This window comes from Rhinoraja longicauda, chromosome 26 (genome assembly GCF_053455715.1).
Source record: "Rhinoraja longicauda isolate Sanriku21f chromosome 26, sRhiLon1.1, whole genome shotgun sequence".
NCBI lineage: Eukaryota > Metazoa > Chordata > Chondrichthyes > Rajiformes > Arhynchobatidae > Rhinoraja > Rhinoraja longicauda.
This window is the reverse complement of record NC_135978.1, coordinates 6,594,864-6,619,223: the sequence shown is the minus strand read 5'-3', so window position 1 is coordinate 6,619,223 and position 24,360 is coordinate 6,594,864. Positions and strand designations below refer to the sequence as shown.

The 24,360-nt window shown below is 46.4% G+C and overlaps 1 protein-coding gene across 1 annotated transcript in view; it reads right to left on the bottom strand.

The window, feature by feature from the left end:
* Positions 1 to 3,069: 3,069 nt before the first annotated feature.
* Positions 3,070 to 24,360, bottom strand: part of LOC144606559 (sodium- and chloride-dependent GABA transporter ine) — an 83,581-nt gene continuing 62,290 nt past the window's right edge. Inside the window, exons 5-13 of the mRNA XM_078422814.1 lie at positions 22,962 to 23,096; positions 17,818 to 17,921; positions 14,475 to 14,599; positions 11,592 to 11,704; positions 11,217 to 11,357; positions 10,148 to 10,247; positions 7,767 to 7,867; positions 5,577 to 5,744; positions 3,070 to 3,983 (exon numbers count right to left, since the gene is read on the bottom strand). Of these exons, the coding sequence (XP_078278940.1) occupies positions 3,834 to 3,983; positions 5,577 to 5,744; positions 7,767 to 7,867; positions 10,148 to 10,247; positions 11,217 to 11,357; positions 11,592 to 11,704; positions 14,475 to 14,599; positions 17,818 to 17,921; positions 22,962 to 23,096 (1,137 nt within the window). The 3' untranslated portion in view covers positions 3,070 to 3,833. The remainder of the gene's footprint in view (positions 3,984 to 5,576; positions 5,745 to 7,766; positions 7,868 to 10,147; positions 10,248 to 11,216; positions 11,358 to 11,591; positions 11,705 to 14,474; positions 14,600 to 17,817; positions 17,922 to 22,961; positions 23,097 to 24,360) is intronic.

The following is a 24,360-nucleotide window of genomic DNA, read 5'->3' as shown; positions in this document are numbered from 1 at the left end:
ACAAACACATCAGCCTGGCTTCTGGCTCTTTCTCTTCCAAAGCAGTGAAAGGCCTAGACAGAGTAGATGTGGAGAGGATGTTCCCACAAGTGGGAAAGTCTGGGATCGGATTCCATAGCCTCAGAATAAAAGGATGTACTTTTACAAAAGGAGAGAGGAGGAATTTCTTTAGTCAGTGGGTGGTGAATCTGTGGAAGTCATTGCCACAGAGTCTGTGGAGGCCACGTTAATGGATATTTTGAAGGCAGAGATCGATAGATTCTTGAATAGTACAGGGATTATGGGGAGAAGGCGGGAGAATGGGGTTGAGAGGGAGAGATAGATCAGCCATGATTGAATGGCACAGTAGACTTGATGGGCCAAATGGCCTAATTCTGCTCCTCGAACTTATGAACTTATGCCTCTAGAATATTGAGGATTCTGTGTGTCCGCCCTCATTAAGTCTGCAAAAAGAAATGTTAAGTATCAAACAAGAAACCGGCCAAAAAAGGTTTGGCACATGCCGTCGAGTTTAGTGTTCTCTTAGGCACCAGTTCTGTGCCAGTACAACCAGGCAGCTGATGGAAATATTCTCCACAGCTGTCTAGTAATCTGTTCAATCAGCCTGAAAGCCTCAAAACAATCTAAATTTAACTGGATCTGCGCAAAACAAAAAAACAAAAATTGCTCAGCATGTTTCAGCTTTTCTAAGAATTGCTGCAAAATTCCATCTCTTATTCTATCGCTGAGTATTTTTTTCTCTATTATTAATCAGGTGCTGTCTGTGGACCCGCTGAGTTACTCCAGCATGTTGTTTCGTTACAATTTCCATCACCAGCACGACGCTCCTAGCTTAGCTTAGTTTCGTTTAGAGATACAGCGCGGAAACCGGCCCTTCCACTCACCGAGTCGGCGCCGACCGGCGATCACCCCGTACACTAGCACTATCCTACACACCAGGGACCATTATTTACAATTTTGTTTTACCGAAGCCAATTAACCTACAACCCTACAAATTAAATATTGTGGCACGGTGGTGCAGCGGTAGAGTTGCTGCCTTACAGCGCCAGAGACCTGGGTTCCATCCAGACTATGGGTGCTGTCTGTACAGTGTTTGTACGTCCTCCCCGTGACCTGTGGGGTTTTTTTCCCCAAGATCTTCGATTTTGTCCCACATTCCAAAGACGTACAGGTTTGTAGGTTAATTTGCTTAGTATAAATGTAAATTGTCCCTCTTGCGTGTAGGATAGTGTTACTGTGCGGGGATCGCCGGTCAGCATGGAATTGGTGGGCCGAAGGGCCTTGTTCTGTGCTGTATCTCTAAAGTAGTTCCAGTCTTACCACACAAAGGTGTTTATTCACAAAATGCTGGGGTAACTCAGCAGGTCGGGCAGCATCTCGGGAGAGAAGGAATGGGTGACGTTTCGGGTCGAGACCCTTCTTCATATTTGGGCAGATGCGAGTGGTTAACTCCCCGAGATTTGGGAACTTTAGTTCAGAGACCCTGCGCAGAAACAGGTCCTTCGGCCCACCTTTTCCACTCCGACCAACGACCGCTGTCCCACTCCCACTCTCGGGTCAATTTACAATTTTACCGAGCCCATTAATCTACAAACCTGCACGTCTTTGGAATGTGGGGGGAAACCGGAGCACCCGGGAAAACACCCACGCAGGTGACGGGGAGAACGTACAAACTCTGTACGGGCAGCACCCGTAGTCAGGATCGAACCCAGGCTGTATGGCAGCAACTCTACCACTGCACCGCCATAGACCGCTGGAACATTTTACACTGCAGTTTGGCTGGAACCTCGAATGCCCCAGTGCTCACGAGTAGATTTTAGTCATAAATGAACACATTTCAATAATCATAGAGTCACAGAGCATGGCAACAGGCTCTTTGACCCAACTGACCAAGACGCCCCTGACACTGGAGGAGGGGCCTCACTATGACACTGGAGGAGGCTCCATTGTCATAGTGAGGCCACCGCAAATTGGAGGAACAGCACCTCATATTTCGCTTGGGCAGCTTACAGCCCAGTGGTATGAACATTGACTTCTTTAACTTTAGATAGCTCCTCTGTCCCTCTCTTCACCTCCCCTTCCCAGTTCCCCCACTGTCTTCCTATATATCCTTTCTTTGTCCCGCCCCCCTGACATCAGTCTGAAGAAGGGTCTCGAACCGAAACGTCACCCATTCCCTCTCTCCAGAGATGCTGCCTGACCCGCTGAGTTACTCCAGTATTTTGTGATACTCATGTAGGGTATGATTTGTGAAAACAAAGAACTGCAGATGCTTGTTTGTACCAAAGATAGACACAAACTGCTGGAGGAACTCAGGGGGTCAGGCAGCGACTCCGGAGAGCATGGCGAGGTGACGTTTCCTGATCCAAAACGCCACCCATCCTTTTTCTCCAGTGATGCTGCCTGACCCGCTGAGTTACTCCAGCACTTTGTGTCTTCTAGAGTCGGGTTGCCAACTTTCTCACTCCCAAATAAGGGACAAAAGGTGATGTCACCGCCTCTCGCCCCTTGTGACCTCACCTAGCCACCGGCCACATTCTTCGGCTTGACCAATGGCGGCCGCCCGGGCCGGGAGGTGGGTTGCTACGCAACCTTCGTTAGGTGGCGCCCGGGCCTCCGGGCCTAAACTGTGTCCGGGCCTACAAAGCCCCCCCCCGGGCCTAATACAGGACAAGGGCGGGCCCGTAAGGGATAAACCAATTTAGCCCAATATATGGGATGTCCCAGCTAATACGGGACAGTTGGCAACCCTAGTCGAGGGTATGATTTGACTGGATAACATGCAGAGCAAGCATTTCACTGTATTTCTGTCCGCGTACAAATGAATAAACAAAACGACCTTAATTTCCAGTCCAACTGCCCCATTCACAGCAAGGATGGCAAGGATGGGGAAGCTGGTGGTAAACTCACGGAGTTTGGGGGTGTGTCCACGACTCAGCATCTTTCTCCACTGCCTTTGGCCACGTAAATCAAAAGCAAGTGTGAGAATACACGACGACATTTTATTGAGTGTGTGAACATTGCTGTAAAACAGCCAAAAAGTCTGGACACAAAACAAAGTGCTGGAGGAACGCAGGTCAGGCGGCATCTGTGGAGGGAATGGAAAGATGATGTTTCGGTCCCTGACCCTTCTTCAGACTGATGGAGGAGGGAGGAGAAAGCCAGAAAAGTGAGTCGGGGTCAGGACAAAGCCTGGCAAGTGACGAGGGAATGTGTAGGAAGGAACTGCTGGTGTTGGTTAAAATTGAAGATAGACACAAAAAAGCTGGAGTAACTCAGCAGGTCAGGCAGCATCTCTGGAGAGAAGGAAAAGGTGACATTTTGGGTCGAGGTCCTTCTTCAGACTGAGAGTCAGGGGAAAGAGAAACGAGGGATACAGACGGTGAAGTAGAGAGATGTAGAACAAATGAATGAAAGATCTACAAAACGTAGCGATGATCAAAAAAGTCGCCTTGACCCGAAACGTCACCCATTCCTTCTCTCCAGAGATGCTGCCCGTCCCGCTGAGTTACTCCAGCTTTTTGTGTCTATCTTCAGTTTAAACCAGCATCTGCAATTCCTTCCTACATAGTAGATCAACGTAATGAATCAGGGGAAAGGTGCAAGATGATGGTGATTGGGGAAATATGCGTGCAGAGGCACTTCGTTTTTTGTTCAGGATTCCAGCATCTTGTGTCAAACATCTGGGCAGCCTGTAAGTGCATTCCCTCGCGCACAGCCCGTCCTGGCTGGACGTGACTCGAGACCGGGAACCTGCATTTCTCTCCATAGATCCAACCCAATCCAAGTAGTGGGTCACCAGAGGTGACATTGCTTCCAAACCGGCCCCAGCATTAAACAAACGTGCTCTGCAATATTTCGGCCTGCAGTGGTGACGGCGACATCCCCCTCAGAGGAACGGCGAGCGGGGCCTCGAGGGCGGCAGCTTCTGTCGGCTTGGACAAGTGGATGGGAACCACAGGAGTGATCGCTTTACTTAACCTCTGAAACAGAGACAGAGAGAAAGGTCAGCACCAGGACCTTTAAGACTGTACCCTCAAGAACTCGTGCGGCACGGTGGCGCAGCGGTAGAGTTACTGCCTTACAGCGCCGGAGACCCTCGTTCGATCCTGCCTACGGATGCTGTCTGTACGGAGTTTGTACCAAAGATACTAGAGGAGCACGATAGACCACTCGACCCTAAACCGCAGTATGTGTTTTGATGTGTTTATGCTTTATTCTTAATTGTTAACTGTTTGTTTGTGTTGTCATTTGTGAGCGGAGCACCAAGGCACATTCCTTGTATATGCACATACTTGGCCAATAAACTTGTTCATTCATTCGTTCATTCATTTGTATGTCAAGGTGCCATTTTAATAGGCAGAAAATTGCAGAAACATTTTTAAAGAAAAATAACAAAAATCTGTGAATTGATAGATGAGATATATTCTGCATTTTAATGGTATAATCACACATACTGTTCCCCAAAACACTGATTACACTGTGAGAGGCATAGCCAACGGCGGGTTTTGCCTACTAAAATGCTTTCACTTCCTTGTATCTTCATTATTCTTATTTGCCTCTTTCAGACAATCAAAATAAAACACGTGAAGTTTAAAAAAATTCTTATTATAAAGTAGAATGCGCGATTAAAAATGTATTTAATGAAGAAAACAGCCTCTGGGCAGGGGGTTTGAATTCTATTGCAATTCTGGAATAAATTCTTCAGCCCACCTAGACTGCAGTGATGTGCTGCCACCAAGTGGCCTTCTCAGTTAGAAACAAAGCTACTAGAGGAGCAAGATGAACCACCCCGTTGTAATCGCCTATACTGAAGTGTAGTAGGCAAAGGAGCATAACGTCCGCCATTTTAGTAGGCAAAACCCACCGTGCACTATGCCTCTCGCAGTGTAATCAGTGTTTTTGGGGAACAGTATGTGTGATGATACCATTAAAACGCAGAATATATCCAATCCATCAATTCACAGATTTTTGCTATTTTTCTTTTAAAATGTTTCTGTCTGCTAAAATGGCGCCATGACATACTACGGTTTTTAGGGTGGAGTGGTCTATCTTGCTTCTCTGGTATCTTTGGTTAGAAACCTCCCCATGAAGTTCTGAGAGAGGAGAGCTCTTCTTTAGACGTTTGGTGAGCTGACGTTCACATAACTCTCAATCTTCAAATGATGTGTCGATGGATGTCCCAATCTCAGACCTTCTGAAAGCCCACTTAAAATAGAGGAGAGGCAATCTTATTTTCATGAGTTCATAAGTTGTAGGAGCAGAATTAGGCCACTCGGCCCAGTCAAGTCTACTCCGGCCTTTCAATCATGGCTGATCTATCTTCCCCACTCAACCTCATTCTCCTGCCTTCTCCCCATAACCCCTGACACCTTTACTAATCAAGAATATTCATTGATGTGGCCTCCACAGCTGTCTGTGGCAAAGAATTCCACAGATTGACCACCCTCTGAGGAAGGTTGTGCTGACATTGGAGAGGGTCCAGAGGAAGTTTACGAGAATGATCCCAGGAATGACTGGGTTAACATATGATCAGCGTTTGACGGCCTGTGTCGAGCCGGGCCAAGGGAACTCACCTCGAGGAAGGGGCCTTTCAAAGTGAGGAGTGTGTGCAGCGCCCCGCTGGGGATCCAAACCAGTGAGGCAAGGGCGATGACCCAACCCAGGCTCTGAGCCCATGCCGGGTATTTGTAGCTGCCGTACCGTACCGGCTCAAAGTCGATGACCACGAACACAGCCAGCGTCTGAAGAGGAATAAAGAGGGCCGAGGAATGAATAAACAATCCAAATTCACGCTGCCTTCTGCCAACATTTTGTGAGAGTTCTGGGGGGGGGGGGGGGGGGGGGGGGAGGGGAGAAATAACTATGAATGGATGTATTGTAATGTCAGAGGACCTTGGCAGCACTTTTACCGAAATGCAGAAACGACTGAATAAATTCCCAGAATCAACACTATTGTTGCCAGTAAGATGGACTCGTCAGAGATTCAGTAAGGGTCAGGGCCGTGTTTACATGCAATGCACAATTCATACCCATGCAGCCAAGTACTGTACATCAATCCCTGCAACTGCCTTTGAAGAAGGCTGGGGCTTTTACTATTAAATGTACATAAATCTATTCAATTGAGTGGCATGCTGAGCTTGGAGTGAATTTAAACAGTTTAGTTAAAAGCGAAGCTCTAATGAGTTATAACAGGAGAAAGCGCTGGAAACGCTCAGCCTGACACACTGAGTGTCTCTTGCATGTCCTTACGGCACAGAAGGAGGCCATTCAGCCCGTCAAATCCATGCTGGCTCTTGGGTCAATCACATTATTGCTGAGTCCCATAATCACATAATCCCTGAAGTAGGGTCTCGACCCGAAACGTCACCCATTCCTTCTCCACAGAGTCGCTGAGTTACTCCAGCTTTTTGTGTCTATCTTCGGTTTAAACCAGCATCTGCAGTCCTTCTTACATATAATTACTTTAGTTTAGTTTAGAGATACAGCGCAGAAACAGGCCCTTTGGCCCACCGAATCCGCGCCGACCAGCGATCGGTACACTAACACTACCCGACACACCCTAGGGACAACTTTACAATTTGACCAAGCCAATTAACCTACAGGATCTGTCCCATTTAGCTTAGTTTAGGTTAATTTAGTTTAGTTTAGAAATACAGCGTGGAAACAGGCCCTTCGGCCCACCAAGTCCATATCGACCAGCGATCCCCCCATGCACTAGTTCTATCCTACACACACTAGGGACAATTTAAAAATTTTACCAAGCCAATTAACCTACAGGATCTGTCCTGTTTTGTTTAGTTTAGAAATACAATGTGGAAACAGGCCCTTCGGCCCACCGTCCACATCGACCAGCGATCCCCCCGTGCACGAGTTCTCTCCTACACGCACTAGGGACAATTTACAGAAGCCAATTGACCTACAAACCTGCACGTCTTTGGAGTGTGGGAGGAAACCGGAGCACCCGGAGAAAACCCACGTGAGCACAGGGAGAACGTGCAAACTCCGTATGGCCATCACCCGTACTCAGGATTGAACCTGGGTCTCTGGTGCTGTGAGGCAGCAACTCTACCGCTGTGCCACCCCAGAGCTCGGTTTTTAGAGTTGCGTTACACCAGCTCTCTGTCTTCACCACTTTAAGCCTTCACTGTTTCAGATATCCAGTTTCATTCCTTTTATTTTTATTTTCATTTACTGCTTTAAGTTATAGAGTCGCAGAGTGGCATCGCACCCAACTGGGACATTTGGCCCGCCACATCCATGGCAACCATTTTGCCCATCACGACTTGTTTGTTAAATCTAGTCGCAAGCACACCAGGCAAAGCACAAAGTGCCGGTGGGACTCAGAGGGTCAGGCAGCATCTGGGGAAGGAACGGACAGACACCGTGTAGAGGAGAGACAACTGATATTTTAAAGTCTCTAGGCTAGATGCCATGTACTGCAGGATGAGGTTGATCAACGTGACCAGTCAAATTTGACAAGTTGATGGCAAATGTGATTATCTCTCATTGGCAAAGCACAAAGTGCTGCAGGAAAATCAGCAGGTCAGGCAGCACCTGTGGACGGAACAGACAGACGATGTCTCAGGTCAGGACCCTTCTTCAGACTGACCCGGAACGTCGCCTCCGCAGATGCTGCCTGACCGGCTGAGATACTCCAGCACTTTGTGTTTTGCTCAAGATTCCAGCACGTGCAGGAACAAGCATCCTGGGGACATGTGATCTGCATTTTAATGTAGAGTCTTGAGGATGTAATGCAAACCTACGAGTAGCAGCACGGGAGACAGCACACGCCAGCACACACGCAGGTAAATGTTCGGTGGCTTCCCCAGCATCTCGGTGACGTTCTGTGACAACCGAGAGACACCTTCAAAATATGAAACCATCGTTTGTAAAATCACACTGCAACCTCCATGGGTGATAACTTAACTCATGCTGGGAGAGGAGGGGGTTAAATCAAAAGGACCTGTTTTAAAAACAAAAGTCTATTCTAGCAATGGTCAGCTTGAAATACATAGAATATACAGCACAGCATATACATCACATATATACAGCACATACTACTAGGGGTGCCAACTATCTCTCTCCCAAATAAGGGACAAGGTGACGTCACTGCCCCGCGTGACCTCACCCAGCCAGCGGCCACGTGCTCCTGCTCGACCAATGGCGGCCGCCCGGGCTGGGAGGAGGGTTGCTATGCAACCTCCGTTAGGTGGCACCTGGGCCTCCGGGCCTACAGGGGCCCCCGGGCCTACAGCGCCCCCTGGGCCTACAGCGCCCCCTGGGCCTACAGCGCCCCCAGGCCTAATACGGGACAAGGGCGGTCCTGTATGGAACGAACCAATTTAGCCCAAAATACGGGATGTCCCGGCTAATACGAAACAGTTGGCAACCCTACATATTACATACAACACAGCAAAAGGCACTTCGGCCCACAATGCCAAGTTAAACTAATAGCCTCTGCCTGCACATGATCCATACCCCTCCATTCCTTGCATATCCATGTGCCTTTTTAACAGCTCGAAAAATGGCACCATCTCGCCTCCTCCACCTTAACGCTTAATCAACCTGTACCAGTAATATTTTTTTTAGACAAAAGGCGCCGGTAGATACGATTAATAAACATATGTGCCACGTGGCCGGAAAACAACCGAATGACGTTTAACTTTGTCGAGCAGCTGGTTCACTGCCCCAGCGTGTGCTGTCATTGACAAAGCACTGAGAGAAAGTATCACAGCTGAAACGTTGTGTGATATATTAACAAGTGTTTGAGGGACCGTGACCACTTGTGACTCGTAACCACAGGAACCGGCCCCTCGGCCCAAAACGCTTGTGCCGAACATTATGCCAAGTCAAACGGATCTCATCTGCCTGTACATGATCCACGTCCCTCTATTTCCTGTACTTCCATGTGCCAATCTAAAAGCCTCTTAAACTCCACTATCGTATCTACCTCCACCTCCACCTCTGGCAATGCGTTCCAGGCCCCCACCACCCTCTGTGTAAAAAATCTCTCCCCGCACATCTCCACTGAACTCATCCTATAGCTACGCCCCTTGGTGTTGGACATTTCCACCATGGGAGAAAAGTTCTGATTATCTACCCAATCTCTGCCTCCACTACATCCAAGGACCCAAACAGTCTTTCCACCCCCTCAACTCCATCCAAGGACCCAAACAGTCTTTCCACCCCCTCAACTCCATCCAAGGACCCAAACAGTCTTTCCAGGTGAGACAGAGTTTCACCTGCACCTCCTTCAACCTCATCTATTGTATCCGCTGCTCTAGATGTCAACTTATTTACATCGGCGAAACCAAACGCAGGCTCGGCGAACGTTTCGCTCAACACCTTCGCTCAGTCCGCCTCAACCAACCTGATCTCCCGGTGGCTGAGCACTTCAACTCCCCCTCCCACTCCCAGTCTGACCTTTCTGTCATGGGCCTCCTCCAGTGCCATAGTGAGGCCCACCGGAAATTGGAGGAACAGCACCTCATATTTCGCTTGGGCAGCTTGCAGCCCAGCGGTATGAACATTGACTTCTCCAACTTTAGATTGTTCCTCTGTCCCTCTCTTCCCCTCGCTCTTCCCAGTTCTCCCTCTATCTCCCTGTCTCCATCTATATCCTTCCTTTGTCCCGCCCCCCTGACATCAGTCTGAAGAAGGGTCTCGACCCGAAACGTCACCCATTCCTTCTCTCCTGAGATGCTGCCTGACCTGCTGAGTTACTCCAGCATTTTGTGAAATAAATACCTTCGATTTGTACCAGCATCTGCAGTTATTTTCTTACACAATCTCTGCCTCTCATCATTTTATATACTTCTCTCAAGTCTCCCCTCTGCCTCCGACGCTCCAGAGAAAACAATCCAAGTCTATCCAACCTCTCTCTGTGGCTAAAATCCTCTAATCCAGGCAGCGTTCTAGTCAACCTCCTCTGCATTCTCTCCACTCTCCAAAGCCTCCACATCCTTTCTGTAGTGGGGCGAGCAGAACATTGTTTTCCACGACTTGTCAGGGTTTGCAACGATAATAGTGTTCATACTGATCTCTTCTACCCAGGGGATTGCAGCTTAGTATTATACATTTGATACCAAACCACTTGATTGAATCTACGTTGAGCTGTTGGCAACAAGACACAGAGTGTACGTACCGTAAAAACAACAAACTGCAATCAGCTCGCAAAGGGCCAGGAAGACAATGGACACTTGCGCGGTGTAGTGATCCAGGAGCTGGAAGACGTAAATCCCACCCTAGAAACAAACATGATGTCAGTTTGATGTTCAAGGCACATGTTTACAACTGAACAATCTATGCGGGTTGTCAGCCACAGTTGACTGGGCAGCCAGAAGATGTCAACAGTAAATGAAGGCACTCAGGAGCATTTAAGGGGCAGAGGTAGACTGTTAAACCCAAACAAAAATCATTAATAGACAAGCCTTTATCCCTCTGTTCAATGGCGCTTGTGACTTTTAGGCTTTATGACCCTTCGGCCCATCGAGTCCGTGCCGACCAGCGATCCCCATACACTAGCACTATCCTACACACTAGGGACGAGTTACAAGTTTTACCAAAGCCAGTTAACCTGCAAACCTGCACGTCTTTGGAGTGTGGATGGAAACCGGAGCACCCGGAGAAAACCTACGCGGTCACGGGGAGAACGCACAAACTCCGTACAGACGACACCCGTGGTCAGGATCGAACCCGGGTCTCTGGCGCTGAAAGGCAGCAAACTCTTCAGTGTCTGAAGAAGGGTCTCGATCCACAACATCACCCATTCCTTCTATCCAGAGATGCTGCCTGTCCCGCTGAGTTACTCTACCTATCTTCAGTGTAAAGCAGCATCTGCAGTTCCTTCCTACATATAGGGCTCTTAAGGATAGCGGAGTCAGGGGGTATGGGGAGAAGGCAGGAACGGGGTACTGATTGAGAATGATCAGCCATGATCACATTGAATGGCGGTGCTGGCTCGAAGGGCCGAATGGCCTCCTCCTGCACCTATTGTCTATTGTCTATTGTCTACATATTCAGATAAAGTACAGCCACAGAGAAACTTCCCACACATTTCAATCTGATGGCCCACATGGACTGAGACTGTATGGATAAAAATGACTGTTTCCTTGGGATGTGATCCAACAGATCCTGGGGTCTGTTCTAACCCTGTTCCCTGGAGATTGAACTCATGAGTAGATTTGACTGGGGGCTGGTGAGGGACGATTTACCTGGGTTACGTTTGGGATTCCCATCAGGAAGGCCACGACACACACAGCCAGAACCACAAACTCTTTCCTCTTCAGATATTTCAACAGATGGTCACTGTGGGCATCCATGAGACTCGTCACCATCACCTCAACCATGGCGAACTGCGGAATGTGAAGAGAATAAACATATGATACTTTAAATGTGTCCTTGGCTTCTGGAGTTGTAGTTTTAGGGATACAGCGTGGAAACAGGCCCTTCGGCCCAGCAGGCCCACCATCGACCACCCATACACCGGGTCTACGTTATCCCACTTTCTCCTCCGACGCACTAGTGCGGTGTTGCATCTGTCCAGCCGTGACTGATTGAAGATGATAGCGTTTAACCGTGACTCTTACCTGACTATCTAGTCCCAGAAACAGCAGCATAATGAAAAACAGGACCGCCCACAGTGGAGGAACTGGCATTGTAACAAAGGCTTCAGGGTAAATCACAAACACTAATCCCGGGCCTGAAAGAGTAAAGAGAACCAGTTTACAAGTTACCAGCTGCACAGTCGAGAAATTATAAAGTGTTCAGCACAAGAAAAAGATATCTCAAAAAAGTGGAGTTCCTTATTGCAATATCTATCTTTTCCAGTCAAGTTTCTCCCTAATCCCTCTTCTTTTCCAGTTTGGGAGATGAGTTTAGTTTATTGTCACGGTACCGGGTTATACTGAAAAAAGCTTTTGTTGCGTGCTAACCAGTCAGCGGAAAGACAATACATGATTACAATTGAGCCGTCCACAGTGTGCGGACACAGGATAAAGGGAGTAATGTGAATAATGTTTAGTGCAAGATAAAGTCCGATCAAAGATAGTCCGAGGGTCACCAATGAGCTAGATAGTAGCTGGAGCTTTGGGAGATGGTGCTGACCTTTGCTGTTCAGTCACAGAGCAGTCTGGAGCACATTGTACAGGGCCTGGGGATGTGGGTGGATTAACTCAGCGGGGTCAGGCAGTATCTCTGGGGAACATGGATAGGTCTTGATTAGTGTAAGAAGGAACTGCAGATGCTGGTTTAAACCGAAAATAGACACAAAAAGCTGGAGTAACTCAGCGGGACAGACAGCATCTCTGGAGAGAAAGAACGGGTGACGTTTCGGGTCTGAAGTCAAGTAAAGTCAAGTCAATTTTATTTGTATAGCACATTTAAAAACAACCCACGTTGACCAAAGTGCTGCACATCTGATTAGGAAAAAAAAAAGAAACATACAGTGAAGAAGGGTTCCGACCTGAAACGTCACCCATTCCTTCTCTCCAGAGATGCTGCCTGTCCCGCTGAGTTACTCCAGTTTTTTGTGTCTATCTTAGGTCTTGATTAGAACGGGCGTCAAGGATTATGGGGGGAAGGCAGGAAAATGGGATTAGGAGGCAGAGATCAGCCAACATTGAATGGCGGGGTGGTCTCGATGGGCCGAATGGCCTAATTCTACTCCAGTAACTTGTGAACTTGTGACGTTTTGGGTCGGGACCCTTCTAGTCCTCGTTGGTCAGTGAGCAGAGGCAGGAACCTTGGCTCAGTTTCTCCTCTCTCTCCCAGCCCCCATGTGCAGAGATTGTTTGCGTCATTGTGTTGGTTGAGTCCACATCAATAAAAAGCAACATATAAATGACATCCATCTTGGTTCACTGAGTTTGTTGAGGAATTTTGCCAGTACCTTTCCGCTGCTAAACTGCAAAGCTAACTGCTTGAACCATATCTATGCACTATGTTCCATGCTTATAGTTAAGACAGTCGAAAATATTGGCAATCGGGAAATATTTTTTTGTGTGATTAACTAGTCCCAGGCCCTCTGTTGGATGCAAAGATAATAGAGCAGAGCAAGATAGACCACTCGGCCCCAAAAACCGTAGTACGTCACGGCGCCATTTTAGTAGGCAGAAACTTGCAGAAACATTTTAAAAGAAAAATAACAAAAATCTGTGAATTGATAGATGAGATACATTCTGCATTTTAATGGTATCATCACACATACTGTTCCCCCAAAACACTGATTACACTACGAGAGGCATAGTTTTGCTTACTAAAATGGTGGACGTTACGCTCCTTTGCATACTACACTTCAGTGTGGGCGATTTCAACGGAGTGGTTCATCTTGCTCCTCTAGTATCTTTGGTTGAAAGCATGTCAGTCTAATTCAAGTCTCACAAGTTTATTCAACCTTTTTTCCTTTTCAAATCTTTTTATTAAATTTCAAAAAAATGATAAGCATAACAGTGATATTGATACATAGGGATCAGGATTACATTAACAACAAATGTAACCTAAATATAAATCCAGTTTCAAAATACATATATTTATATATATATATATATATATATATATATATATATATATATATATATATATATATATATATATATATATATAATATATATTTATAGACCTCCCAGTCTCTATGTAATTATAGACAAAAGGTTATAAGAGATCTTATATATATATATAAGTATAAGAAAATAACTGCAGATGCTGGTACAAATCGATTTATTCACAAAATGCTGGAGTAACTCAGCAGGTCAGGCAGCGTCTCGGGAGAGAAGGAATGGGTGACGTTTCGGGTCGAGACCCTTCCTCAGACTGATGTCGGGGGTGGGACAAAGGAAGGATATAGGTGGAGACAGGAAGATAGAGGGAGATCTGGGAAGGAGGGGGGGAAGGGAGGGACAGAGGAGCTATCTGAAGTTGGAGAAGTCGACGTTCATACCACCGGGCCGCAAACTGCCCAGGCGAAATATGAGGTGCTGCTCCTCCAATTTCCGGGTGGCCTCACTATGGCACTGGAGGAGGCCCATGACAGAGAGGTCAGACTGGGAATGGGAGGGGGAGTTAAAGTGCTGGGCCACCGGGAGATCAGTTGCGTTAATGCGGACCGAGCGCAGGTGTTCAGCGAAGCGATCGCCGAGCCTGCGCTTGGTTTCGCCGATATAAATAAGTTGACATCTAGAGCAGCGGATGCAATAGATGAGGTTGGAGGATATACATATAAAAAAAAGATTAAAAGAAAATAAAATTTAAAAAAATTAACCCCCTAAACTAAAATAATCCAACAAACAAAACAAAAACAAAAACAGAACAGAATCTGGGCTGCAAATTTTTTTTCAAAAGTATAGACCCCTCTTTGTCGTCAAATCTGTTCCACCAAATAAAGGTAGAAAATTATTATAACGGCTGGAGAGGGAGCAACTGATATTGTGTGAAAAGTTTATTCAACCTCTTAGAGCATTTCCACTCTCACTCACCATCCACGGCAATTTCCTCAATCGGGACTTTTAACATTTGGGACATGTATCCAAAAGCAGAGAAGATGACAAATCCAGAAAGTATACTTGTAGCTGTATTCGTCAGTGAGATGGCTAATGTGTTACTGCAAGCAAATTGAAACATGATTAACATGGTTATATTGACCAAATGCCATGATAACACAGCCATAGGCAATATCTTAATCAATAGTTTGAGGTTTGCAAACACAAATGTATCTCATTCATTGTAATTATCCCTGGGATTAAATTCCAATTGCATGGTACCATGTCCAGAGAATGTTTATCATCTGGGTATGTTTGTGGCCTGGAGAATCTCCGATGTTCAGACAGCACCCAGTACATCCCATGCTCTGGGAACAGCAATTGCTTGAGGAACGTCCATTGCTTAAGGTATGTCCACTGAGTGGGACGTGTCCATTGCTCAGCAAACTACCATTGCTTAGAGAACAGCCATTTCAGACATCCACTGACCAAAGAAACACCAATTACTCAACGAGTGTCCTTTGCTCAAGGGATGTCTCTACCTCAGAGAGTGCGTGTTGCTCAGAGAGTGGCCATGGCTTGGTGAATGCCAATGGCTCAGGGAGCGTTGGTCATTGGTCAGAATATGTCCGTGGTAAAGGTTTGCCTCTTGGTCAGGGCACGCTCATTGTTCAGGTTACGTCCATTAAGATCATCAGGTCATAAGTGATAGGAGTAGAATTAGGCCCTTCAGCCCATCAAGTCTACTCCGCCATTCAATCATGGCTGATCTATCTCTCCCTCCTAACCCCATTCTCTTGCCTTCTCCCCATCACCTCTGACACCCGTACTGATTAAGAATCATTGCTCAGGGAATGCCCCTTGGTCAGAGTATGTTCCTAGGTCTGGGTATGTCCACTGCCAGAGAATTAAAAGGACGTTCCTTTAGAAAGCAGATGAGGAGGAATTTCTTTAGTCAGAGGGTGGTGAACGTGTGGAATTCTTTGCCACAGAAGGCTGTGGAGGCCAAGTCAGCGGATATTTTTAAGGCAGAGGTTGATAGATTCTTGATTAGTACGGGTGTCAAGGGTTATGGGGAGAAGGCAGGGGAATGGGGTTGTGAGGGGGAGATAGATCAGGCATAATTGAACAGCAGAGTAGACTTGATGGGCCGAATGGCACGATTCTGCTCCTATAACTTGTGAACTTATGAATGGCCATTGCTCAGCAAACAATTGAGGCCACATCACTGCTCGCTGCTTCGGTGAGACCCACCTGTACAGTTCTGGCCTTCTCAACATTAGAAAGACAGAGAAAAGCAGAAGAAAAGTCGCCAGACTGATTCCCGGGATGTGGCTCGTTCCAAGAAGAGAGGTGGAATACATAGTCTCTCTTCTCCGAGCTTTGGAAGGAGACGTGATATAAAAGCCAGGCTCATTCGTTCATTGTCAAGGAACTGACCGACTTAAACCAGGAGCCCAGTGGAGCAGAACTGTTCCAAGGGTCTTTCCCGTCCGGTTGGACAACAATTGCTGCAACCCCGAGCATAACGAACCCCACGACTCTCTCCCGGCACGACAGCAGTCTTCAAACCACAGCCACCCGTTAAACACACCACCGGAGGTAGAGTCGTGAAATGTGGGAATTATCACGAGAGCGACTGACAATGTGGCTGTTGAGGGGCTACTATCTTTGGGCAGTCAATCTAAAAACTAGAGACCATAGTCCCAGGACTGACGTGAGGAGGTGTTTCTTGACTTGGAGAATAGTGAAACATTGGGCTTCCATTGTCCAGAGAGTAGTCGATGGCCAGTTATTGAATAATAATTCTGGAGTGAGAACAGTAGATTATTGGGCGGCATGTGATGCAGTGAGTGAGCCATGATCTTATTGAACGTCAGGACTGGCTGGAGGACCCATTTGGCTGGCTACCATTCCCGATTCTTTTCATTTCTAGTGAGTCGTTTATTGTTACTGAAGATAGACGCAAAATGCTGGAGTAACCCAGTGGGTCAGGCAGCACCTCGGGAGAAAATGGATGGATTGGTGATGTTTCAGGTCGGCACTCTTGGGGTATGGGGAGAAGGCAGGAACGGGGTACTGATTGAGAATGATCAGCCATGATCACATTGAATGGCGGTGCTGGCTCGAAGGGCCTAATCGCCTCCTCCTGCACCTATTGTCTATTTGTATTGTCTATTGTCTTCTTCGTTAGTGCCCCATCATCCTGCCCTTGGCCAGTTTCCAAGTCTCACCTTGAATAATGTGCAATAGGTCTTTGTGTGAAACATGAATGGTTTTCTGGAGGTTCAGGAACACCCTGGTAACAAGGCCGTGTTGGGGAACCGCTGTGGGGTGGGGGGTGGGGGGGGGGGGGGGGGAGAGAACTGAGGAGGAGACGGTGTACTTTGTTACTCTGTCAAGGTGGCCTCTGTTTGCATACCTTGGGTAAGCAAGCAATGAATCTCACTGTGCCTTGTCACATGTGACAATAAACTATTCCATCCCATTCCTTACTCTTTGTAATTTTCATTCTGCTAAAAACCTAGCAGCCAAGAGGTGGGAGAATCCAAAATGGCATTCACCCCTTTCATCTGTTATATTTTCAATGGTGAAAGGCCTGGATAGAGTGGATGTGGAGAGAATGTTTCCACTAATGGGAGAGTCTAGAACCAGAGGCCACAGCCTCAGAATTAAAGGACATACCTTTACAAAGGAGATGAGGAGGAATTTCTTTAGTCACAGGGGTGGTGAATCTGTGAAATTCATTGCCACAGAAGGCTGTCGAGACCAATCAACAGTTATTTTTAAGGCAGATATAGATCGATTCTTGATTAGTACGGGTGTCAGGGGTTATGGGGAGAAGGCAGGAGAATGGGGTCAGGTGGGAAAGATAGATCAGCGGTGATTGAATGGCGGAGTAGACTTGATGGGCCGAATGTCCTTATTCTGCTCCTAGAATTTATGAACCTATTAGTTGGCTCACTATAACACTCATTTGAAGAAAGAATAGGTAAGAGGATGGCGTACAGGATCCAGTGGCGCTGTACCACAGACGATGGAAACCTGAAATAAAATAGAAAATGCTAGAAATAGTCGGCAGATCAACGGCATCTGTGGAGAGAGAAACAGTTGAAGTTTCTGGTTGATGACCTATGTGATAATGGTCTTTGACCTCATAAATCACCTTTGTATTTCTCCCACTCCACAGAAACCACCTGAGTATTTCCAGTCCTTTCTGTTTTATTTTAGCACAAGGGCCTAGGATCAGCTTTGTGGACTGAATGGTGTTGTTTTGTTGTTTTGCAGTCGGCGACGGCCAGTACAATTATAAAGGCAAGGCGAGAAAAGAAGAAAATACTTAAGGATTTTGTTCTTGGGCTTGTTATAACTCGCCATGACAATCAATGAGCCGAAGCCAATGCCCAAGGAGTTGAAGATTTGAACAGCGGCATAAACCCAAACCTGAGAAGGAAACAGAGTCTTAGACTAAGAGCCAGAGCCAAGAGCAGCAACTGTGGTGCGGGAGTATTGGGCAAAGTTACCGCATGTTCTGAGTGACTGACGTAGCTTAGTTTAATTTAGTTTAGAGACACAACACAGCACGGAAACAGACCCACCGGCCCACCGTGTCCGCACCGACCAGCGATTCCCGTACACTATCACTATCATTCACACTAGGGGAAATTTACACTTATACCAAGTATAGTCTATTGAGGGCGTGCAGCGTAGGTTTACTAGGTTAATTCCCGGAATGGCGGGACTGTCATATGTTGAAAGACTGGAGCGACTAGGCTTGTATACACTGGAATTTAGAAGGATGAGAGGGGATCTTATCGAAACGTATAAGATTAATAAGGCATTGGAGGCCAATTCTCTGAATGCATTCAAGAGAGAGCTAGATAGAGCTCTTAATGATAGCGGAGTCAGGGGGTATGGGGAGAAGGCAGGAACGGGGTACTGATTGTGAATCACCTGGGCGCTGTCTGCACGGAGTTTGCACGTTCTCCCCATGACCCGCGTGCGTTTTTTCCGAGATCTTTGGTTTCCACCCACACTCTAAAGACGTACGGGTATGTAGGTTAATTGGCTTGGTATAAGTGTAAATTGTCCCTAGTGAGTGCGTAGGATAGTGTTGGTGTGCTGGGATGGTTGTCGACACGGACTCAGTGGGCCGAAGGGCCTGTTTCTGAGCTACATCGCTAAACTAAGCTAAACTAAACTCTTCCCTTTGGCTCAGTAAGTAAATAATAAATTGGCAACGAGATGAATTTCACAGGAAAGAAGTGTATAAAAGCGTTTACATTTTGCATGCAGAAGATAGCGGAGGTTGCTGTTTTATCGTTTTGCAAACTTGGTGCGCTCGTGTGCAATCACTAACTTGAACACAGCGGGGCAGAAATTGCTCATGCTGATATTTTTGATGAGAGATACTTTGATCACTGTGTGCAATCTAAATCCTGTTGTTTAAACACAGCTAAATTACTATTGGCACGTGAATGACAGGGAAACGTTCCTGTTTTGGTGGTGCAGCGGTAGAGCTACTGCCTTACAACGCCAGAGACCCGGGTTCGATCCTGACTGCGGGTGCTTGTCTGTACAGAGTTTGTACGTTCTCCCCTTGACCTGCGTGGGTTTTCTCTGAGATCTTCGGTTTCTTCCCACGCTCCAAAGACGTACAGGTTTGAAGAGTAATTGGCTTGGTATAAATGTATAAATATAAAATTGTCCCTCGGGTAGTGTTAGTGTGTGGGGATCGCCGGTGGGCGTGGACTCGGTGGGCCGAAGGGCCTGTTTCCACGCTGTGTCTCTAAACTAGGCTTAACTAAACTAAACTAAATTAAACATAACTCTGAATATTAGACTGAGAGCAAACAGAGATCTGTCGTGCACAATCTCAACTAGGTAAGACATGAGATTAGTTTTAAAAGAAATCAAAGATGGCAAATATATCAACTGCTGACCTAACGGGACGGGCAGCATCTCTGGAGAGAAGGAATGGGTGACGTTTCGGGTCGAGACCCTTCTTCAGACCGATGTCAGGGGTGTGGGCGGGACAGAGATAGAATGTAGTCGGAGACAGTAAGACTGGTGGGAGAACTGGGAAGGGGGAGGGGATGGAGAGAGAGGGAAAGCAAGGGCTATCTGAAGTTGGAGAAGTCAATGTTCATACCGCTGGGGTGTAAGCTACCCAAACAAAATATGAGGTGCTGTTCCTCCAATTTGTACTGGGCCTCACTCTGACAATGGAGGAGGCCCAGGACAGAAAGGTCAGATTGGGAATGGGAGAGGGAGTTAAAGTGCTGAGCAACTGGGAGATCAGGTAGGTTAAGGCAGCGAAACGATCGCCGATCCTGCGCTTGGTCTCGCCGATGGACAGGAGTGCAGGAGTCCATCAGGATGATCTCTCACTCACAAACCATCACTGAATGGGGACTAATGTCTAGTGGGCGGGTTTTGCTCATTCCAACTAAAATGTGAATTCAGGTAATGATTCAGTGCTGACAGACCACGAGGATGTAAGTGGGATTTCTTGTAAGACGCTTTCTAAAGGAAGCACACATCTTAATATGACGTGCAATGCAAGCACACCCTTGTGGCCCATCAATCACTGGTAAATAAAGTGATTTAACACTAAATAAATTATAAAATTTGTGCAAATATTTGCACAGTGAGGAATATACCTGGGTCTAACATTAATATTCTGCTCTCAACATAAGGAAACTCGGGTCACTATTATTTTAATGAGATAAACGTGATCGTTGATTAATGTGGAAAATTGTGACTTCATTCCACAGACCGTGAAATCAGGAGACTCAAATATGAACGTCACACAGTTTGAATTCTCAAAACACAGAGCAGTGCAGCACAAGGATAGGGTCTTTGTGCCCACAATGTCAACATAGAAACATAGAAAATAGGTGCAGGAGTAGGCCATTCGGCCCTCCGAGCCTGCTCCACCATTCAATATGATAGACAATAGACAATAGACAATAGGTGCAGGAGTAGGCCATTCGGCCCTTCGAGCCAGCACCGTCATTCAATGTGATCATGGCTGATCATTCTCAATCAGTACCCTGTTCCTGCTTTCTCCCCTACCCCCTGACTCCACTATCCTTAAGAGCTCTATCTAGCTCTCTCTTGAATGTATTCAGAGAATTGGCCTCCACTGCCCTCTGAGGCAGAGAATTCCACAGATTCACAACTCTCTGACTAAAAAAGTTTTTCCTCATCTCTGTTCTAAAAGGCCTACCCCTTATTCTTAAACTGTGGCCCCTGGTTCTGGACTCCCCCAACATTGGGAACATGTTTCCTGCCTCTAACGTGTCCAACCCCTTAATAATCTTATACGTTTCGATATGATCCCCTCTCATCCTTCTAAATTCCAGTGTATACAAACCTAGTCGCTCCAGTGGCTGATCATCCAACTCAGTATCCCGTACCTGCCTTCTCTCCATATCCCCTGATCCCTTTAGCCACAAGGGCCACATCTAACTCCCTCTTAAATATAGCCAATGAACTGGCCAATATAGCCAATGAACTGGCCAATATAGCCAATGAACGCGAAACATGATGCGAAATTAAACGAATCACCTCCGCCTGCACTAATCTCCATTCCCTGAAATTTCCACTTGGCTATTTAAAAGCCTTTTAAATCCCACCGTCGTAACTGCCTCCACCATCACCCCTGGCAGCCTGCTCCAGACACCCACCACCTTCTGTGTAAAAAAAACTTGCCCTGGACATCTCCTTTTAAACTTTAACTTCGACAGGTTTCTACATGTGTAAGCAAAAAAGTTTTTTTTCCCCCTCTTGAGAATATAATTTTTCGTTGCTGTTCTGTGTTGTGTTCATGGAAATCAACGAAGCATATTCCCGGTATGGGGAACATTTAATGAAATCTGGGGATTTTTGATAGATTCAATGTTCCTAAATGCCCGAAACTTAAAGTGCAATAATTCTTCATCCTATGCAGTGTAAATATAACTTACATGGATATCCTGAAGGCATTTGATAAATAATATATAGGGTACTATAATATGAAAACAGGAATGCAAACATGATTCCTTTCATCCCTGGAGTCCTTCAGCTGACTGTCAGCTGAAAGGTTATTACTTTAAAATTGGGAATCTGTTTAAGATCTGGTCTTGATTATTTTACTTTAGGTTTACTTCAGAGATACAGCGCGGAAACAGGCCCTTCGACCCACCGAGTCCACGCTGACCAGCGATCACTAACACTACCACTATCCCACATAACAGAGACAGTTTTTTTTACAACTTACCAAAGCCAATCAACCTTGGAGTTATGTCTTTGTCTTTTGAGTGTGAGAGGAAACCGGAGCACCCGGAGAAAACCCACGCAGCTCACGGGTAGAACGAGCAAACTCCGCACAGAAAGCACCCGTGGTCAAGATCGAACCCGGATCTCTGGCGCTGTGAGGCAGCAACTCTACCTCTACACTGGCGACAATTTGTACAGAGACCAATTAACTAAAATCCCGCATGTCTTTGAGATGTGGGAAGAAACCCGAGCTCCCAGAGAAAACCCACGCGGTCACGGGGAGAAGGTACAAACTCTACATGGATTTCTGTAAAGAACTTTGCAGTCTGACTTAATTCTAAGGTGGGCTTCTTTTAGGATTGATCTGGAAACTCTTAAGATGTGTGATGAATTTACAGAGTGCACATCACTTAGCTGCTGAGAAACAAAATCCTTTCAGATTTTAATTCGGGAGGGAGAAAAGTTCACAAGACTGAAAAGGCGAATCTGTTTTACGGTTATCATTTCTTTCAAATCAAACATGTTATCCTTAAAAGCAGAAGAAGGTTAGTTTTTGAAGAAATATTTTTGGGTTGTTCCAAGCAAAGTGTTTTTTTGTTGAAGTTTTGAAACAAATTTTGTTTGATGCAGCTCTGTAAGACTTTGGTCCGGCTGCGTTTGGAGTTCTGGTCGCCCCATCGCAGGAAGGACGTGGAAGCCTTGGAGAGGGTGCAGAGGAGGTTTACCTGAATGTTGCCTGGATTAGAGAATTTCCGCCACAGGGAGAGGTTGGATAAACTTGGATTGGTTTCTCTGGGACATCAGAGATTGAGGGGAGATAGAAGTTATGAGAGGCTGAGATAGCGTAGACAGTCATAACCTTATTCCCAGGCTGGGAGTATCCAACACTAGAGGGCATAGCTATAAGGTGAGAGAGGGAATGTTGAATGGAGATGTACGGGGCGAGTTTTTTTTACGCAGAGAGTGGTGGGGGCCTGAAACACATTGCCAGGGGTGGTGGTGGAGGCAGATACCATAGTTGCGTTGAAGAGGCTTTTAGATAGACAACACGGAAGTGTAAGGAACAGAGGGATATGGATCATGTACCAGGCAGATGAGATCAGGTGTAAACTCTGTAGGTTGAAGGGCCCATTCCTGTGTTGTGCTATGTGCTATGTTCTATAAACCAAGGCAAGACATGCCAAAATCCAACTTTTTTCCAATTCCATTCAGAATGCTTACCTTGAAATCTTTGAGTTTCTCCCAATCTGGATTAATGAAGTAATTGATCCCCTCTGCAGCTCCTGGAAGTTGTGTGTTGTTTACCAGCATGGCCAACAGTACCACATAGGGGAATAGGGCAGTGAAGTACACAACCTGGTTACAGTGGATACAAAGCAGAGATGAAGAGCTGTTAGGGTCAAGTCTGCCGAGCAACTTTGGGATATATAGAAACATAGAAACATAGAAAAAAGGTGCAGGAGTAGGCCATTCGGCCCTTCGAGCCTGCACCGCCATTCAATATGATCATGGCTGATCATCCAACTCAGTATCCTGTACCTGCCTGCTCTCCATACCCCCTGATCCCTTTCGCCACAAGGGCCACATCTAACTCCCTCTTAAATATAGCCAATGAACTGGCCTCAACTACCTTCTGTGGCAGAGAATTCCACAGATTCACCACTCTCTGTGTGAAAAAAAACTTTCTCATCTTGGTCCTAAAAGACTTCCCCCTTATCCTTAAACTGTGACCCCTTGTTCTGGACTTTCCCAACATCAGGAACAATCTTCCTGCATCTAGCCTGTCCAACCCCTTAAGAATTTTGTAAGTTTCTATAAGATCCCCCCTCAGTCTTCTAAATTCCAGCGAGTATATAGCCGTTATTCTTATACTCCCTCTGCCTTTCCTCCCAGGAAACAGGGATGTTATAATAATCCATAAATTGGATGTTATAATAATCCATAAACCACCATATTGTTGAACCAATTTCTGCCTCAATGTGTCAGCGAATGGTAAACTGAGGATTATTTATTTTCTACGGAGAAAAAAACCAACCTCCAGTTTCACATCCAGTCAGCGCATTGAAACGTGTGGGAAGGAACTGCAGATGCTGGTTTAAACCGAAGATAGATACAAAAAGCTGGAGTAACTCAGCGGGACAGGCAGCATCTCCGGAGAGAAGGAACGGGTGACGTTTCGGGTCGAGGCCCTTCTTCAGACTGGTTAGGGATAAGGGAAACGAGAGATATAGACGATGATGTGGAGAGATAAAGAACAATGAATGAAAGATATGCAAAAAAAGTAACGATGATAAAGGAAACAGACCATCGTTAGTTGTTTGTTGGGTGAAAACAAGATGCTGGTGGGATTTGGGTGGGGGAGGGTTAGAAAGAGAGGGAATGTCGGAGAAGCTGGTGGGACTTGGGTGGGGGAGGGATGGAGAGAGAGGGAATGCCAGGACTGAAGTGAGAGAAATTAATATTCATGCCACTGGGCTGTAAGCTGCCCAAGCAAAATATGAAAAGGTGTTCCTCCAATTTGGGTTTAGCCTCACTCTGACAATGGAGGAGACCGAGGACAGAAAGGTCAGTGTGGGAATAGGAAGGTTTCCCTTATCCGTAACCAGTCTGAAGAAGAGCC